This window comes from Phoenix dactylifera, chromosome 11, assembly GCF_051530095.1.
Source record: "Phoenix dactylifera cultivar Ajwa chromosome 11, Ajwa_hap1_PhDact_Kaust_v1.1, whole genome shotgun sequence".
NCBI classification, from domain to species: Eukaryota; Viridiplantae; Streptophyta; class Magnoliopsida; order Arecales; family Arecaceae; genus Phoenix; species Phoenix dactylifera.
Window position 1 is genome coordinate 20,300,205 of NC_143200.1, and position 19,867 is coordinate 20,320,071.

General features: G+C 38.6%; 2 protein-coding genes across 4 annotated transcripts; both read right to left on the bottom strand.

Moving 5' to 3' along the window:
* Positions 1-1,436: 1,436 nt before the first annotated feature.
* On the bottom strand, positions 1,437-7,103 carry LAS (GRAS family transcription factor). 3 transcript variants are annotated; one of them, XM_088707155.2, is made up of 3 exons: positions 6,924-7,057; positions 4,007-6,797; positions 1,437-1,753 (listed from the first exon to the last, which is right to left on the bottom strand). In XM_088707155.2, the coding sequence occupies exon 2, from the start codon at positions 5,283-5,285 to the stop codon at positions 4,053-4,055; it is 1,233 nt and encodes a 410-aa protein (XP_088563281.1). In that variant the 5' UTR covers positions 5,286-6,797; positions 6,924-7,057; the 3' UTR covers positions 1,437-1,753; positions 4,007-4,052. The 3 variants fall into 3 exon arrangements, with proteins under 3 accessions (XP_088563281.1, XP_088563282.1, XP_088563280.1); XM_088707156.2 differs by lacking the exon at positions 1,437-1,753 and having other exon boundaries at positions 3,572-5,455; positions 5,637-6,797; positions 6,924-7,065; XM_088707154.2 differs by lacking the exon at positions 1,437-1,753 and having other exon boundaries at positions 3,572-6,797; positions 6,924-7,103.
* Positions 7,104-11,218: 4,115 nt separating this feature from the next.
* LOC103722375 (uncharacterized) lies at positions 11,219-19,127 on the bottom strand. The gene is made up of 4 exons (XM_089926181.1): positions 18,802-19,127; positions 18,595-18,691; positions 14,781-14,939; positions 11,219-12,853 (listed from the first exon to the last, which is right to left on the bottom strand). Exons 1-4 carry the CDS (start codon positions 18,987-18,989, stop codon positions 11,939-11,941), a joined length of 1,359 nt encoding a protein of 452 aa, XP_089782307.1. The 5' UTR covers positions 18,990-19,127; the 3' UTR covers positions 11,219-11,938.
* Between the last annotated feature and the right edge of the window lie 740 nt (positions 19,128-19,867).

A 19,867-nucleotide genomic window follows, 5' to 3' on the forward strand; every position in this document is an offset into this window, starting at 1 on the left:
AGGTCGAAGGCAGGGCTGATATGTCCTAAAGTTCTTTCCTTCCAAGGACTGCATAACAGATGAATAGTAGCTAGAACATAATATGCTCCAATCATATTTGACTTCCATGAGGATGTCTTATAGAAGATGCAGCTGGCTGGAACTTCATCATATGCAATCAAGGCAGAACTATGTTGACAAGAAAAAATAGGATCCTCTATTTAAATAATATGAAATGAGAGCATTCCATGAAAAAAATTAGCATAGATATCCCACTGATCTGAAATTCGTCCACTACTCTGTTCAACGTTATTAGTCATCCACAAGCTTAAAGACAACATTCTTTACTTTAGACCAGATTCTTTCCACCTCCATTTGCATATTAGGATTGCATAGTCCTGACTGGTCATTGAAACATCTATGTCCCTCCGTAGTAATTGAGCCAATTGAAGATTTTTTATTTAAAAAAATTTTGGAGTTCCGCTCCTTCCAACAGGTCCAACATATAGCAGCAATCGGCATGATAATGACGGACTGAGAACATTTTGTAAAATGATTCAACATCTAATCAACGCATAGATTTTCAAAACTTAGTTGAGGATGAAGCACCCCAAGACAAGAACAAATGGTCTTTCATATAGTGGAAAAGAACTTACAGGTGCAGAAGAGATGATCAATAGTCTTATTTGTATCATGGCATAGAACATAACCATCAAGATGCTTACCCAATTTTTCTCAAGGTTGTCTCTAGTATTAAGCTTTTTTTTCCAACACAACTAAAGAAAGCATTTGATTTTAAGTAGTATTGAAAGCTTCCACAATGAGTGAGAAAATCTACATTTGATACTCCTAGTATTCAAGAAATGGTAAAGTGATTTTGTGGAGAAAGACCCATTGCTAATCAATTTCTAACATATTTGGTCTTCTACTTGATTAAGAGTGACCGAAACCAAAAGAGACAAAAGATTAATGAACTAGATTCGAGCTTTCAAGGAGGTAGAGGATGGTCTTCTAAGCTTCCAAGACATAGAATATGGGTTATAATGATCAACAGCAGTGCCATTTTTTCTCCTGCTAAGATTGTATAAAGCTGGGAATAGAAATTGGAGGGGTGCATCATAGATCCAAGGATTTTTCCAAAATAGTATATTCTGTTCATTGCCAAGTATAGGAGAGCATGGAGTTGATTAATGTTAACTTCCCCCCAAAAGACAAAAATTTGCTTTTTCATGTTGCAAATCTAGCTTCAACTCTTTGAATCATGACCATCCAGTTAGCTTTAGTAGGTTTACCTCCACATAGAGAAAGCCCAAGGTATTTGATTGGAAGAGATGAGTAACTACAATTTAGCCAACCTGCGCATCTTATTGTAACCATATTGTCCTGTCCAATAGCTAAGATGGAGCTTTTATGATAGTTATTAGCAAACTCAGCTATCATTTCAAAACAATAGAGAATGATCTTCAACACAACAATATACTCCTTTCTAGCTCGAGTGAACACTAGAGTGTTGTCTGCATATTGTAAAATCTTCGTCCCTCCACAGATCCAATGATTACCAAGCCTTTCAAAAATCTTAACCGCTATGGCACAATTGTGCATTCTATATAGGGAGTCGGTAGCAAGAATAAAAAGGTACAGAAAAAGTGGATCTCCTTGCCTTAGCCATCTCCTGCAAAAGATCTAGTCTTCAATCTCGCCATTCACATTCGCCGCAATTTTGCAAGATGCTAGGATGTTTTCCAACCAGCCTATCTACCTTTAAGAAAATTTTCTGACCAGAAGCAGATTGAGCAAGAATTTAGGATCAGTTCTATCAAAAGCTTTGGAGAAATCTAACTTGTAAATGATTCCATCCATATTTGCCTTTATTGATTGAAATACTCATAAACTTTTTTAAAAAATAGATGACTATATTAGCATACTATTAACTTGATTTATCATCCACTTAGTAATATCTTTGATTCTATTATCATAAAGTTTAATTATCTGATTTATATCTATATTTATATCTATACTTTCGGTATTCGATGTGTATCTGTATTCATCTAAAATAAATAAGAACATGAATATTTGTATTTGATTAACATCCGTACCATATCTATATTTGTCAAATAAAATAAATATGAATATGGATACGCTAGTATCCGACCTATGTCTGATCTGAATCCGATTCGATTTCAACCCTTATCTTGGGGCCTCAAATACCCTTGATTTATGCCCTTTTCCCAGTATCTGAATCAACTAATCAGATAAATAGTTGGGGTTACCATTCCAGCCACTGTCCCTGTTCGAATTGTTAACATACAAGTAAAAAGCAGATGGAAAGATAACTGCAAAAGGGAAGCCAAGAACTGAAAACATATGGTACTCCTCATAAAGAATGGAATATTGAATTCAAGTCAGTAGATGCTCTCCCCAGAATCCTTTCTTCAGCTTTCAAACATTCTAAGCAAAATTATGTAAGATCTATTTAGATATCCTGATCTATTGTAGCTACAATTAATTCCTACTTATAAACACAATATATTAATGTGGCTAACCTTTGAAGCTAGTAAGCTGCATCATTTCTTTATGCATACATGCATGCACATACATAAAAATAATACACCTTTTATATATAGTCAGTAGATTACCAATGTATGCAATAGTGAATTCTATACTAATAAATGCTTAACATAGATTTGTAAGTATGTAGTATAAACGCTTATTCCCCATAGCAAAATCTTCAATACAAACTTCTCTTTGAGGTGAAGCAAGAGCAGATCAGATAACCCAAACTTAAAAATCACAACTGCCATTTAAATACTAGAGTGGATTTGTGGTATGTTTAACAACAAAACTAAGAGCAGCTTGTAACATGCAGAACTCAGCTTGTTTAGACATGCTACAAGAAGCACTAAAATGCTTCATTCAATCACATCTTTGCAAAGGCATGTCAGAAGCTTATGGGAGACAATCGATGTTTGTGTGCGTTGAGTGCGTGCATGTGTGAGTGTGCTTAAGTGAGAGAGAGATCAGCAAGACCAAGGCAAAAAGGGCAGGAGCCAAGCAAAACATGCAAGATCCCAAGAAGTGAGGCTTCCTAGAGGGAATGATTTCTTGAGAGAGGGGGGGGGGGGGGGGGGGGGGGCAAGGTGACCACCAAAAATTTAAGTTTAGAAGTCCAATAGTTTTGTTTGAGGGGACAAGAGGCAGAATTTAAGGTGGTGGGAATGGAATGATGCTGTACCATAGACTATACACAGGGAATGGGTGCAGAAATCAAGATAGCTTCCATCATGGAAGCACAAGACAAAAGAATATATTGGAAACACAGGTTAGCCATTTGCGGAGAAGAAAGGCATACCTGTTGATTGATCTCCTCAAACCCATTTGCATTATTATTTTATCATAGGACTTTTCAGTAGTGGGTAGAGATCAAGCATAATTAATAAAACATAAAAAATGGCACAAGTCACCAACGAGGAGGACAAAGATATAGCGAAAAACCATGCGAACATGAGGACCTATAAAGAAAAATAATGCAGCTCAGGCAACGCACTAGCACAAGCAACATCATAGAGCAAAAGCCAAAGCAAAGACCATCAACAAAACAACCATAATACTATGATTTCATCAATGGCATGTAACAATTTGAAATCTCAAATACTGCAATATATTTGCAGGATTACAAGGAAAATTATGTATATGAAAGAAGACAAAATTGTGGGAAGCAATAAAGAAAACTAGAAGACTGGCGAGACCTCATGAGTTTCTTCTGTCTTCACTGCTTCCAAAATTTTGCCATGCAATGTGCACCATCATGCTCATAAAGCATCAAGTAGAGTTGAAGACTCATGTTTAGGTTTGGAGTAAAGACATCCCATATATACTATATCAACCCATCTATGTATCTATACTTCGGGCCTTCATTTCCAGCTGGGGTTTTGTTTTCCATGTGGAAATCCCACTTGATTGAAAGAAGAAAAACGCACGCCAAAAATAAAAAGAGAATGAAAAACAGATAAGAGAGAAGTAAAGCTACCAAATGAAGCAGATCGGCTGGGTTTCTTCCTGGAATTGCTGCATGATCAGTGCCAAGAAGAGACTGAGAAGAGGGGCTTATGCTGCCAACCCAGGAACAAGGAGTTCTTCGACATCGGAAGCTGGTAACCTTCCGAAGGGTAGTGCAGCCTGAGCAGCAGTTTTGCCTGCGACAGTGCAAATGGGCTCAGCGGGAGGCTCGAAAACCCCCTACCCCTCATCAGACCCTCCCACCATTCAAACCGCTCGTGCCGCTCCTTCCTCCCTTCCCCCTCCCTGCCAACTATGTCTTCGATCTCCCTCCCGAGCCACACTTGCTCCACCTCGAGGCGCTCCGGGCTCTTGGGTGGCAGCGTAGCCTCCAAGGACTCGAAAACCGCTGTGTAGTGATCCAAAGCCTCCATGAATCTTCGCAAGAATATTGGCGAGTTGTGGTTGGCCTCCCTCTCAGCAACTGTCACCACCACTGGGTTCATCGCCTTGACCGCATGGAGGAAAGCCACGAGCTTGCATGCAGGATCGTCACTGCTTCCGTCCTTCAGAAGCTTATGCAAGAACAGCATGCAATTCACGGCCAGGGTCTCGCCCGGGTGCAGTTGGAAAGAAGAATTCAGACTAGCACTAGCATCAGGATCGGCGGTAGGGAGGTAAAGGGGGTGGAATTGGAATCTGAGGCCTAAAGAGTTGGCGAAGGCTTGGAGGCGTTCACCAGTTCGGCGGAGGACGTCAAGGCCGGTACCGGTACCGGTGATGCGGATGGAGGGTAGACTGGAGGGGTCGGAACGCTCAGCAATGGCTTGCAAGAAAGGAGGCCATTGCACACCGTGCGAGGTATCGAAGTCCAGGATGTGGATGGATCGGTGGCCATCGATGGCCTCGAGAATGGCCTGGTTGGCAGTCAGGTGAGCAAAGCGGAGGAAGGGGGTGACCTTGTTGAGGGAGAGGTAGGAGGACTGGAGGGTGTCCTCATTGTCTGAGAACAATGAGGGGGAGATGAGATGGGTGAGGCGATCGATGCGGAGCGAGAGGGAGCGAGCGAATTGGTGGACAAGGCGGTCGGTGGAGTCGCCATGGGGAGAGGAGATGTTGGAGAGCAGGGAGAGAATGCGGCGGGCGGCGGAGTAGTCGGCACGGTGGATGAGCTCGGCGCAGCTGATAAGCAATCGGCAGGAATGGGTTGAAGGGGCGGTCAGTCCATGTGGTAAGATCTGAAGGTTGGGGTGGCGGTGGTGTGCGCCTTCTTCTTCTTCATCCGTATGCGAATGCAAGGAGGTGAGCATTTCAAGCAGCAGGGAAAGGTTGTGAAGCTGAGGAGTGGAGTGGAGTTACGAGCCCAGTGAGAAGGCAAATATAACATGGGAAGGAGATGGAAGCGAGATTGGGGTGTTTGCAGTCCCTTGCATTAATCGAACATCTAAGAATGCAGCTGCTTTGACAGGGCATGATCTGCCTGAGGCAGAGAGATTAAATGTATATAGTATTGTTAGTATGGGAGTGGCAACTTGACTATGTAGGGACATTATTCACAAAGCTCCCTTTCTCTGTGCCCCATCCCTCAATAGTATCTTAGGGAGGGAGGGAGGGAGAGAGAGAGAGAGAGAGAGAGAGAGAGAGAGAAGAGGGCTTTATACCTTCTTTTGTCCTTTTGTAGATGTTTTGCTTTTGGATTTTGGTGCCTGATATGCAAACTGATTTGATATCAGCTTAGGAGCAGGTACGTAAATGAAAGGAAGGAATCTAAAATATCCTATAAAATCGAGTGGTGATATGGGAGAAGCAGTAAAGGCTAGAATGCCAGGTTAGCAGAAGAGAGAAACAGGACAAGGGAGCGATGGGATGGTGAGCAGGGGTCCATGTGCATGTGTGAAAAATAGATCGCCATGCAAGGCAGAGAGAAATGAAGAGATAAGTGCAAGAATAGTGATGACAGTGACTCTAGGAGAAGACACAGAAGCAAAAGATGCTCCTAATCTACTGCTAGAAGGAGGACATCAGGAGATACAGATCTACTGCAGCGGTCTGGGGAATTTCTTTTCCAGCTCCTCCTTTTCTTCCACTTTTCATATTCCAACCCTTTTCATGCATCCAGCATCCAACTATCCAAGCCTTTTAGTAGGTCAAGAGAGGAGGGTATCCTGTATATCACCAAACAAGAGAGAGGGTTCATACCTCTCAAATCCAACCATCTTTTGTTTTGTCACAATGTAGGAACCTGACTGATGGATTCCAGATGACATCCTTCCAGCCTCTTCTCTTGTCATCGGTACAAGATAAACTGTTACAGCAGGCAAGCCATCCTCCTCTCCTCCCTCTGTAAAAAAGCCTAAAAGTCCAAAGGAACGGGAACAGTAACCGGTCAAGTCTTGTTCGCTGCTCGCTCCATTGTTCACTCACATCAATGTGAAATCAAGGCATATTTTGTACATCCTATTAGCCAGCAGATGGAATATTGCAGGCCGAAGAGGGATCTCTTTCACCAAAGAGATGGTTTTTTCTCAGACCCACCTCCCCCGTGAGAAGAAATATCATCAACAGGAACAGATCACCAACACCACCACCTCAGATCCCCCTGCTAACATTCATTAAGATCCCTTGCTTGCTGTTCTGAATTATCTTTGTCCTCTCCAGTGAACAGATGAAGGAACAGAAGCGATCGAGATGCAACTGTGCTGCCTCTAGGAGGGGAAGGCACTCCCAATTAGCTTAAAGAAGTGGAAAAAGATCTTACTCTCACTTGAGGAGATAAAGAAAACTTCGGAATCCCAAAACAGAGAATCTCCCCTTCTTTCCGTCTGCACAGCATCATTGAAGGAAGAAATGGGTACAAACGTGGATAAGAACATGCTGAGAGAAAATAACTAATAAAGAGTTGGCATAAGAAAAAGAGATGATATTTTTTTCTTTTTTGGTTAGTTTACCTCTGCCAAACTGGATTTACTAACTTGACATGCCCATAACTCCAACTTATAGAGAATCTTCTGCCATTTTACTGTGTCACCCAGTACCTCTTTCTACTCTTGCATCACCAATACATATTTTTCCCACCTTACTTCTCCCACCAACCAATCTCTTTCTCTGCCTCTCTCTTCATCTCCTGCCTAAGGAAAATCTTATATCAGAAAGTATTCTAAAAAGAATAACCGCATGGGGGAGAGTTTTTGAGGAAAGAGTATTGAGTGGAGTTGAAGGCAGGAAAAGGGAAAAGTCATGAACATGGTGGGGTCAAGAAGTTATATTATTATTCGAAGCAGAGGGAATTTAGCCATAGAGGAAGACATAGAGACATGTACACTAAGAGAGCCCACTCATTGTTGTCCTTTTTTCTCACCTTTATTTGTAGCACTCCAAGGAATGAACCTCTTCCTGGTTCCAAACCACTCATGTGAAGAACAAGGCTGTTTAGCATGCTAGACCAGTACTTCATGTCAGGCTGGATATTTCAAAAAGCAATTACGAAAAATTTAACAAAAAAAATATTACAAGAGAAGAAGCCCAGATGGATCTCCTGAAGGATTTGGAAAGAAGCTTTTCAGAACTTTAAAACCTTCTTGTAGCCTTCTAATGTTTCTTTCCATGAAAGGTCTCCATTGGAACTTTTCCTCCCCATTGCTATCATTCTTAGTTTTTCCTCTCATCATTACACACAACCACCCAACACCTACCACTCAATAGAAAAAGAGAGAGATTTTGTTTTATTCGAATTTCCAGCAGTTTCCTAAGAAAACTTAGTACCAAGATCCAACAGTGATAAATGAGAAAACTAAAGTAAATACGTATCTCATAGAAGGGGTGAAATATCTTTGGTAATGATTTCTTTATTAAACGACTTTTTTTTACTTTTAAACGTTAGGTGGGTATATACCATTCAAGCTAACAGAGGTATACCAAGCGAATGCATGGTCATGAATCATGTACAAATATTCAGCATATAAAATTGGTTGTCAAGATATGCCATCTGATAATATAAAAAGATGTCCTCGATGCTCTGAAGATATGAAAAGAAAAATGTGGATCGCAATCTTCTCAGATTCAATATGCTTTAGGAATTTCACTTCAATATAAATCGTGGAATCTTAACTAGATAATATGTTTGCTTTTTTATAAAAAAATGCATATATAATATGATCATATTCCCTAGAGAGAGCTTGTTGCTTTCACTTCTAGTGGGGGGAAAATCTTATGAAGTTCAGTAACTTCAAACTCATGTGCTATTTTGACAGAGATGCTCCCTTAGGTCTTAGAAGGAATTACTGGGTACAAACTTGTCAAGTTGATAAAGTCATTGCAAGGTGTTAATGGCCAGGGTTTGAATTCCACTTGCACCAGAGGTGGCTAGGTAGGGGGTAACTACCTCCCTTCCTCTTCTTCTTCAAAAAAAAGAGGAAACAAAAAGAAAAACAAAGGTGATTTAAGAAATTAACAACATCTCTATTTTCATTTTTGAGCTAATTGAGATCTAACAATTTTGAATGTTCTTGAACAACATTACCAATTAGTCATTAACAAAATGCATGATATGATCCACCAAAGAAAATGCATGTTTGTTTAATTTACTAGGGAGAGGTTGGAGGGGGTTGGTAAAAAATGCAACGAAAATATGATCAATAAGACTGTACTTTTATTATTTATTCTTTCAGGACAAGCCCTTGAGAGAGAGGTGCCACCCAACTGAGCTAGAAGTTTTTGACTTTCTCGTATCTTTAATTGTTCCCTGCAGCTCCACACGTCCTCTGTCTTACAATTTTGTCGGACATACTCTGCATAATAAATTTATTGGTCACCACGTAGATAAGAATATACCGGCTAAAAGGTGCACCAATGTTTTTATTGGCTGCGTTAGATTAATTAGAACATACTCCATGAATAAATTTATTGCTCATAGTTCTTCTAATTTTTCATAAACACATCGTATGTCTAATCTGCCAAGGTGGTCCGGATGGCAGTATTTTGGTTTAACATTATGCTGCACAAGGACAACAAGCCAGGGGCAAAAGATTCTAAGAGAAACTGAAGCTATGTGAAAAGGTGGGGAAAGATGGAATACCATGAAGGCTTTTTAAAACTGGTCTCAGAATTCTATTTATGAACAATGTTTGAGAGTTCACACCAACTAAACTAGTACATTATGATGTATGGCTGAATATATATTATGATATGTTTTTGTCATCTCTTTTCATTGTTAACTTTGTCTGGTTATTCTTGTAGGCAGTTGATTTATGCTGTGGGGGCTGTTCTGATTTCACTACCATTCAAACTTTTTTTGAGTGAAGAACTACCATTCATTCAAACTTGGTGCTTCGACTTTATTCCCTTTGAATATGGGCATAGGGAGGAAATGGAGGATATAGGTCAAACATATAGTGCAATCATGGATGATTCCCACAAAAATCAGAACTGACTGAGAAGGGGAAGGGGAAGTGGAAGAGGAAGAATTAGGATCACACTTTCAAAAGCAAAAGATTTGAAGTACCAGAAAGATGGTTTAGTTTAAGCTATGACAGAATTTTCTTTTTCTTATGAATCAGAAGATGGAGCTATGCGAACGGAAAATTCCTTCCAAAAAGCCTAGAGTGATGCCCACATAGGATCCTAACTAAATGATAAGATTGTATCGCTTTTTGATGAGATGAGGATACCAAGCTGTTTCTTCAGCAGGATTTTTCTTTTGCATGTTGCTTAATTTTGTTCCTTTCCCACTGCTGCATTACTTTAATCACCGCGTATCCCACTTATCAGAAAAAGTGGGCCTCGATCGTGATTCGGCGCAATTTTTTTTTTTTTAATAATGAACTTAATAAGTGTGAGATGTGCGGTGCGGGCGTGTATTTAGTCCTATATCGATTATTCGTCGCGTAAATTTTAGGTACTTATACAGGATTAAGCAACCTAAATAATATCATCCGGCTAGCTTTTATGGATAGGATACTAAGTTGTTACAAATAATATCAGAACAGACCAGCCCATAATTTATGTGGACTAGAAGACACTGCAGCACATATCTATTGAAGCTGACCACGGGCCGATTGTGGTACCTGTGATTAGATTTGAATAAATTTGAACCTTTAGCTTAATGAGGATGCCAGGATTCGTGCGGGCGTGGGTTTAGTACTACATCAGTTATTTACTGGATAGATTTTGAATACTTATATAAGATTAAGAAACCTAAATAATTTTTTCAGCTAGCCATTTTAGATGAGAACATGAATTGTTATAATAAGTTTCTCATAATTATAAAATAAAAAAAATAATTAAAAAAAAAAAGCTTTCTCCGGCCTAATCGCAGCCTATTGGGCATGCACACAGCTGCCACATTTGCATTTGTCGCCCGCCACCTCGCAGTCCGTAATTTTAAATTAAAGGTAGCTGGTGTTTGACCGATATTTTTGGTAGCAACAAGCATAGATCAAGGATGAAAGACTAAGGCTGAAGGTGCTTTAGTTCGAGTTGACTGGGACACCAGCATTGTGGATTTAATGGGGAGAGAGAGAGAGAGAGGAGGAAACAGCAGCATTACAGCACCGATGCGGCAGGAATGATCAATTTCTTTGGATTACATTACTAAGCACCGTCCTGGTCTCACCAATTTCCATCCTTCCGATGATGAGGCATATGAGGAATAAATTTTTACGTCAACAAACATACCTTTTATTTATTATTATTTTTGGATAAAACTCTTAATACTTTTTCATTCTTTTGTATCAAAGAATAGTTTTTTATAAAAATGTCATACAAATACTTCTTTTTATTCCTCTTATACTAAACAGAGAAGAAAACCATTTTCATCCACCCTTTCACATTTCACCAAACAGAGGATGGATGGGTCAAAACTCTATCCATCTTTCCTCCAATCCATCCTTCATACCAAACATAGGGTTAGTCTTCTATTCTTCCTTTCTTTCTTATCCATCTTTCCCCAATCTGTCCTTCATACCAGAGGGTTAGTGATAAAAAAAGATATCACAAAGAATGCAAATCGCAGAATTCCTGTCAAAGAGAGAACAAGGAATGATGGGGAATTACCTTACAATCCTCCTAAGCAAATATATTAGTGGACTCCAATTGGTTAGGATTCCTCGTTCCGCATATGCGAGCGCCAGGATATATTGCAACTATGGAGAATATTTATCTTATCACTAGATCTGAGAATCTAAACTATTGAAATGCTCAGAGCTAGATTAATCAAAAGAGGAAGTCATGAACAAGATCAATCCAACGGATAAGTTAGGTTTCTAAAGCATTTGCATGTAAAGTATAAACCAAGTACAGAATTCTGATCAAGTACAGGGGCAAGGTTGAGCATGCAGTACGAGAGCAGCCAGCTGACTGTTCTCGAACCATTCAACACCTTGTGCTCTTCAGCTATATAAATTCGTGAGTTTTTTGGGAAGTACCAATAAAAGCATAACATGAAGGATAATGAACAGGGTTGATAATGGTAGGAAACTTTAAACTGGTAAAGCTTCTCTTTTGATGAAAGAAATCCCAAGTATCAGGTTGGAGCTTCTCAGCGACACCGGATACCCACACCTACAGAATTGTTGAACTCTGCACCTTTTACTTTGTCCACTGAGCTGTTTTTCAAACCAAAAGTACTCCAAATATATTAAATGGTATGAAGAGGCAGTTCCCTGAGATACGTCACGCTTCTAGATTCTGAATACCTGATAATCTTCCAACTTCCAGGGAATTCTAATGCTATATTTTAACTTGTACAAAACTTGGTATATTTCACTAGGAGGCTCGAGTATCAGATGAATTAATTTGTATTATTGCTCGAGGTAAAGAGAACACCTGACTGACGGTTTGGTTCCATGCTGAGATGCTCTTAAGGCGTTGCCAGAATAAAACAATACTCGTAAGGAAATTTTTTAAAGGCAGTAAATATATTATACAGTTACCAGATTTATCCAATGAAATACAACATGCAACGCACTCACCGCCGGAAAGCATTGCTTTCATGGACTGCAGAACCCCCTTGTGAATAATAAGCACGGCGACGGACACTCTCTTCAATTGTAGAGCTTCCCCCTTTTTCGGTTCCATAAATGCTCTTTTGGGCAGCATCTAAGAAATTCTTGCCTCGGGAAGTACTTGCCCGCAATGCCTCCTGGGCATCAGCCTCAGCTGCTCTCTTCAATCGTTTTCCCCTTTGCTCCTCATGAAGCTCTGCATTGAGTTGCATTTCTCGCAGCCGAGCTGCTCTCTCTTCCTCGGACATCATTAGGACACCCTGATGTCGCTTATAACCGGGCTCCTGTTGCAGATTCTGGGTATTGATTTCCTTCTGCTTGCTTCCTATTCCAAGGTCCAAACTATGATGAAGATCCTCAGATTTCGAGACATTGCTCTTTTTGCTCTCTTTCTCACTTTGGTATTTTGAATCTGAACGACCTCTGGATGAATGCTTCTCATGCTTCGAGTAACTGTGCTGATGATGCTCTGACGTTGAACGATGTCTATTTCTTTTCTCTACACCATCACTCGTGTTCTTTAAATCTGAATGAACTTTTTCCGTATGCTTATCATGCTTTGAGTTGCCATGTCCGTGATCCTCAGAAGTTGATTGGTCCCTCTTACTTCTTCTCTCTACCTCACCCTTGCTACTGTCTACAGAATCTGAACAAATTCTAGATGAATGCATTTCATGGTTTGACTTGCTGTGCTCTTGCCTCCCAGATGTTGCACGATCCCTCTTTCTTCTCTCTTCCTCTACTTCACTTGTGTCTTCTGAATCTGAATGAACTTTGGACGAATGCTTCTCATTCTTTGACTTGCTATAGTGGTGCCTGTGTTTTTCATTTTCTTGTTTCTCCTCCTTTTCGTGCTTCTGCTTTTTCTCAGCTTCTACCTGCATAACCATAGGTCTGTTTCAGATAGTGAATTTAGCGGCGTACATGGCACATCTTTGCCAAAACATCAGGTTATTGGCCTATAAGGTAATCAGTTTTAGAACCAATAAGGGTAACATACAATTCATACAGCCACTCCTAATTCAGAGGTTGAGAGTGTTTGTTGTGCTCAGTGGATTCGCTACCTCATGAAACATGCAATAATATATTCCAATTGGCAGTTGAATATAAAAGTTTAAATGCAACAAAAGAATAATAAATCATGAAAGTATAGAGGAAGAATGATAGATCTTTATCTTCAACATCTCATTTTGCAAGTCTGCCAAAAGAAATATCAGCAGAACAATGGAGAGGGGCAAATCAGGGAAGATGCAATGTCTCACAAAAAGAGTGGCACAAGCATTGGAGTAACATTTGTGCACGAGTTATCTAGACCAGATTGCTGACACTAAAGATACAGCGACCATTTAATACTTTGAAAGAAACAGTCCTGCTCTGTACAAAAATCCTAGGGTTGATTCATTGCTGAGAAAGATGGTTTTTGTACAGAGATTTGTCAACTTGCAGGGGCAAGGTGGGGTTATTAGGAAAGCTACAGACAAAGCCTGCACATCACATGCAGAGCACTGCAGACACAGCTCATGGACATGACAGTGGATTTACATGATGCCTTAGCTCTCCACATCACATCAGCAATTGTACAGATGGGCTGTTTGGATTTGGTCAGAATCCTTGAGTGCTTCAGTGAGGCACATATGGAAGTGAGAGTCCAAACACAAACAATTTCCTGATTCCAGGACTTGAGTACTGAAACAAGTGTTTAAGGCAGAAAACTGATAGTCTAGCCAAATCAGCAAGGCAGAAAGGCAATGTAGCATACCAGTATACACCTGATGGTAGAAGAATAAATGAACTAGCTGGGTATTCTAAAATACCATATAGTTGAACAAACTGGGGTAGAGCCCCTTTACCACGAAAAAGACACAGGGCTGCATGAATGCTACTTAGAGAAACAATTACTCAAAAAGGACAAGTGTTTGGAAAATTATATTTGGCTGTTGTTTTTATTCTTTTTGAATATATAATCTAATTTTGTTAGCATATACAGGTTTTAATGTCTATCAAGGTCCATGTTGTATTTGTTTACCAGGATGCCTGCGTCTATCTAGAACAATTCATGGTGGTAAGTATTCATCGATTTGGATAGGTATCAGCTTGTCAGATACATCTGATTCTTCAATCCTCATCAAATTCTTTGACTGCACTTTGAATAAATCAAGGGGGAACTGGCTTTTCCAACAATCAGTCGGACCTGCCACAAAGACTTTTGCAGTAGGCATTTATAGCTTTTAGAGCTTGATTGAGGAAGTAACTATTAAAATAACTTTGTGAAATTGTCATGTTCCTTGCATCCTTGAGCTAATTTTAAGTTCGGATGAGAAACATGTACACTGAAATTCCTTAATAAGTAATATGTTTAAATATTTTCTATAAAAAAAATTTGTTGGAGATAAATTTTTATATTTTTGATATTCTAAAAAATAAACATACATGTATTCACGCATAATGCATACATATATTAGTTAAACTAATTTTCACAATGTATCCCCATATCTCTTACTTTTGCCTATTACCACAGCAGACATTAGATATGTGCCTGTGTAAATGCAAGTATGCAACATTGAATTGGATGAATGAAGAAGGGGGTAGGCAGATATGATGGCCACACACACCTCTTTTTAGCCGAATAAAGATGGATCTACTACATGGCTAGGATCAGAAAAAGATTGAGAAAGCAACATCAAACCTACTCTACCGTCGATTCAAAAGGCATTGTATATGTAATGGTAGTAAAGTAATGATTTAAGAGTTATTGAAAATGGTTGTTGAAAGTCCCACACTATATTTCATAGACGCATGACTTACAGATTTCTTGATCATGGCCATCTTGATAGGATTATTCTTTATCCTGGCAAGTGCCTGCTCACGTTGTCGGATAAGAAGCAAGGGATCAGAGTGGAGTTTTCTCCAAGCATCATTTGCAGACTGAGGCTTATCCTCAAATAAAGCACCAGGAACAGCTGCCTGAGATATCAGGAATAAAACAATTAGCATAGTTCATATGAACAATAAAGGAACACACCTCTACTTTTTTTTATTAGAAAAATTCAAAAAAAATCCCAAAAAAGGGAAAAATGCATAAGCTCTTGATAATATTAAAATATCAAGCAGTTCAAACTACATATGGTAAGCTGCAAAATCCGTAAATCAAGGAGTACCAAAATATAAACAGAATAAAAAGAATAGTGCATACAAAATAAACGAACAAAACACCAATAAATTAATAATCTGGTGTGCAACTCCTGATATTCTAACCTGTATTTCTTAGACTCTTGAGCCCAGCTCAAGAAATCCATGTCAAACAGATATGTTAAATGCAGCCACTTATAATACTGTTTGGATGCAGCTTTTGCAGATTGGAGGAAAGTTGAAGTCTAAATGTGTTTGACCTACCATAATGATGCTAGAAGTGTGCTTCTGTCATGTTTATTTGTTAAAGCTTACTAAAGGCAGTAGGCATCAAAATAATTTTGCAAAGCATCATCTTTCTCATAATGCAGAGCTAATTTTGTAGTTTGGAAGAGGAACATGTATTTAGAAACACCTTTGTAAACATATTTAGTGCCTTTATATACAAAATAAAAATTTAGTTTATATAATGTAGCTAAAATTATTTTTTCCTACTTGTCGCCCTATATTTGTTTTCCTCATGCTGAGCGAGATAGTAGGATGTGCATCTGTATCTCATTCTTGCTTGAGTCCATGCAACACCGACCTTAACAGGAAAATGATAAAGTACTCAGGTACAAAGAATAAAATCTTAAGTGAATGTAGTTAATTAGTTGTTTAATCATTAATGGAGCTTCTCTTATTCCTTCTAGTTACTAATAAAACATGCAACAAGACTTTATCTAATTAAACAGTCACCCTAAGTGGCGAAAGAGTTCAATGACAAATGTTACCTAGTAAATCCTCCTGATACTTAGGACCTAGAAAGGTTGAACTTAAATTATTCAAAGAATGTACCTTTTAATTTCCTGAAACAATCAATAAGAGTTCTGACTTGTATCCCTAGGTTAAGAGCATAAGCCTAAGAATACCATATTTTTTTATGATTTGGAAGTGGCAAAACTTCAACAAATAATTCAGCCATCATTTTGGATATCTTTTTGAGAAAATTATTCCTTCCCAAGTTTTACTTATATACTGATATTCAGAAACATGCATTTTGCAGGAGAGTAATAATGAATTCAATTTAAATTTTTTGTTTTCTTAATAGGGAAGGAATAGTGGGATCATACTAGATCTGATAGAAGTAAAAAAAATAAAAAATAAAAAACTCAGATAAGCAAAAAGCAGGGGAAAGGACCAGGTAGGATTTTGTCAAGAGAGAGAATAGGGATTGAATTAGAAATCTGAATCTTACTGATAAAAATGCATTAGGGAGCTTGTTATTCCAAATTCAATTGTGAAAAAAATTCAAAAAATAATGAAGGTTTGGCAAGCTATCTAATCAATATCCTGTCATGGCAAAAGACAAACCCAATAGATCAAGCTCTTAAAATGCTATAGATATAAACCTAATTATTAACCCCATGAAATGATTACTTTATTAAGCTAAAAATGGTTAGTTAAAGTTAAAAGACAAGGCAGCAACTAGCAAGGGGTTCAAAAGAAGAGAACAAAGTAAACAACAAGCAATTCAAAGGGAAACATCTCCATAGTGCTAGAAAGCCAAACCCAAAGAAGAATGCCACAATATTGGGGTTTCAAATTTTAGAAGCATGTCCAACTGGTGTTACAATCTTAGTCATAGTGTATCACACCCATTCTAGGATCTTATCCAACTTGCTTCTAGATGTCTCACCTCCTTTAATCAAGCATCTTTTGTTATTACTACTTGTTAAAGTCAACCTTAGTCATGCCATTAATTAGTTAGTGCAATACCAAATTTGTCATTCTTGTATCATATATTATGGGAAATGTGACCATGAAATGACTAGAATTATACAGATTTTTCAAAAAAGCTACTTCCCTGCTCCCTCTCTACAATACACTTCTACAACCATTCTCAAGTATGAGCTTAAGTAGCAACACGCATGTCAATTTTCATATCGAAACAGAGTCATGTAAAAATTTTGATACTACAAAATGGTTTGAAATCCTATAGTAGTAGAATTCTCCTCTGAACTATGCATTTGCTGCACACAGTATAATTAGAAATAAATGGATGTCTGATAGGTTTTTAGTGTTTTCTTACATATTTTCAAGATATTACTGACAGCATTTTGTACTATTTCTTGGCATGGATGCCAAGTGTCTAAGTATCCTCAAGTGTCGGACACTGCAACTTCTACAAAATCTAGATACGAGGACATAGCATACATATGTGCATATACATATATGCATATACATCCATCCATACATATATATATATATATTAGTGTGTGTGTGTGTGTATATATATTAGTATGTGTATGTTTGTGTGTGTATGGATATATGTATTTATGTATGTAATGGTATGTGCCTTCTGATGTCTATTCAGCAAAGAGAGATTATAGATGCCCTTTAACAAATAAATTAATGGAAGAGATACGAGTTTGCAAGTTGTTTAATTTATTTTCTAGATTTATTTAAGATGTGTCAACATACTTAAAATGATACCTAAGTGTGATATATTTATATCTAAAATATAATAATATTTTGCTTAAAGTGTTTTGATAATTATGCTAACTTTGTGCTAAAGTGTTAGACAATTCACAGAATACCTGAAAACTTGGAACCTGTCTCAATTATCCAAGAAACATTGAACATCGCTCATATTTTCAAAGTATAAATATATATAATACCAAAACATAGTCACCATAAAAGCAACAGGCTTGATTAGCAAGCAAGCCTAACATGTAGCTTGCCAACTTGAAAAGCATGATCAAAGTCTTCAAAGACGTGCTACAGCATACAGTCCATTATTGTCAGATCAGGCAGGCAACACACATCATATCCAAAAGGCTTGTAGGTCTTGCCACTAAGATACTAGCCGTACAAAGGATGGAAAGGGAACCAAAAGCAAATATCAGAAAAGTCCATCTTGCTTGCACAATATTATTAATGATGCTACCCGCAAGAGAAGAATATTTGTTGGTATGGAAGCCTCTTTCAAGCTTTTGACATATGCAGTGGATATTCTGACATTGTTAATGATGGTAAGAGCGTGTTAAACATTGGCTTGTAAAAAAGCATGACTCAGTAATAGTGCACAGAAAGAAGCCGTAGTGGTTGAATTACCGAACAGATTAGCCAGCTTCACAAGCTGTTCAGAAACCTCTTAGCATCACTAGTACAATACGAATCACCCCCTAATCCTTAACAGAAGTTTTTCAAGAAATCAAGATACACATCTCACAAATCTCACCTCAGTTATAAAGTAAAATTCCCTGACCTTTCAAGTGATCCAATCTAAAACGTTTCCATATGCTGACACCCAGCAAAGAATTTCACTAAAGGCAGCACCTTTAGGTTTCATTTTTTAATTAAAAGATAATAATGGAACGAGAATCCGACTAGAACTCTTTAAACTAGAAGTAATTGAGGGTGCTGTAGACTTCCGAACCTAAATCAAATACTTGTGCAAGGGCAATAAAAAAAACAAACTCTGCTCTTAGGGGCATAAAATTCATACCTTGGAGGTACTAGCCTCTGCTGCTGGGGCGGCGGGCGGGGGCTGGGGCTGGGGCTGGAGCGCCTTGAACCCCTCGGAGCTCCCCTTCCAACCGCTCCTGCCTCCCGAACAGATTAAAAAAAAAGCAAATAAAATCCACGAAATGTCCGAAGATCAAAAACCCCAAAAACCTAACCCTAAATCTAGTCCAGAGAGATAATTTCATACGGGACGAGGCCGGCTTGTTCTTGGAGTTGGCGGAACTCGGAGCGTTCGCGCTCCTCCTGGATCTGCTTGCGGAGCTCCTCGAGCTTGCGCTGCTCGGCCTCGTGCTTCTGCTCAGCTTTCCACACGTTCTCGACGTTGCGGAGGCTCCCCGTATGCCATCCTTTCTTGTTCAAAAACTTCAACGCCATCACCGACGACCTCTAATTCCACTCCGATTCCCCGTTCCCTGATTGATGACCTCTCTCTCTCTCTGCTATTCTCTTTAGCTTCTTCTGTTTTCTTTATCTTAGGGGTTGGAGAAGAAATGGGGAACGGGAGAGGGGGGAGGGGGAGGGGGGTCCAATGTAAAATTAAGTTACCGCCAAGGCCACATGTTTACAATTTACCCCCATCAAATTATTATATTGACAATTATTGACAATTATCATGTTTCATTGGTCTACACTTCACAGGCACCCGAACCGAGATCTACTGAGATATGGAAGGAAGCGAAACCTGGCTCGACCGACTGAAAAAGACTTAAGTTAGACATCATATTAGCCAAACCTGATCAAAACATATAGCGGGACTTATGAGTAAATTGTTATTTCCTGAAGGTCTCTTGTACGGATCCCAAAATTGTTTTCTGAGTATGAAATTAGAATCTCTGTGAACTATTTAAAATATATGGGATCTTGAGTTGTGACTTTGGGATGGTTCCTAGGTAACTATATATATATATATATATATATATATATATATATATATATATATATATATATATATATATATATATATATATATGATATTTGAGCCTTGCTGTAATTTTTTTATATATTACATATAATGATCCTGGCATGGTTCTTGAGTTATTATATTGAAATACTAAATTTGAGAATTTGTATGATATTCAAAATATAGTGGGACCATGAGTAAATTTGTTTTTCCTAGGTCTCATGTAGTGATCCTACAATGTTTTTCCAAGATCTTCACCTCTCACGACTTTCTCCGCCACCAAGGCCCCTCCAACGATGAGATCTTCTCTCTCCCTCTCATCCCCATCAACACGGATGGAAAGAAAACAATT

What these genes read in the sequence shown, in the direction of transcription:
- LAS (XM_088707155.2), bottom strand. Translation starts at nt 5,285, where the DNA reads ATGCTCACCTCCTTGCATTCGCATACGGATGAAGAAGAAGAAGGCGCA.
- LOC103722375 (XM_089926181.1), bottom strand. Translation starts at nt 18,989, where the DNA reads ATGGCGTTGAAGTTTTTGAACAAGAAAGGATGGCATACGGGGAGCCTC. An exon ending in CAGAGGCTAGTACCTCCAAG is followed by an intron (nt 14,940 to 18,594) that starts GTATGAATTTTA and finishes CTGATATCTCAG; the next exon opens with GCAGCTGTTCCTGGTGCTTT. An exon ending in TGGCCATGATCAAGAAATCT is followed by an intron (nt 12,854 to 14,780) that starts GTAAGTCATGCG and finishes ATGGTTATGCAG; the next exon opens with GTAGAAGCTGAGAAAAAGCA.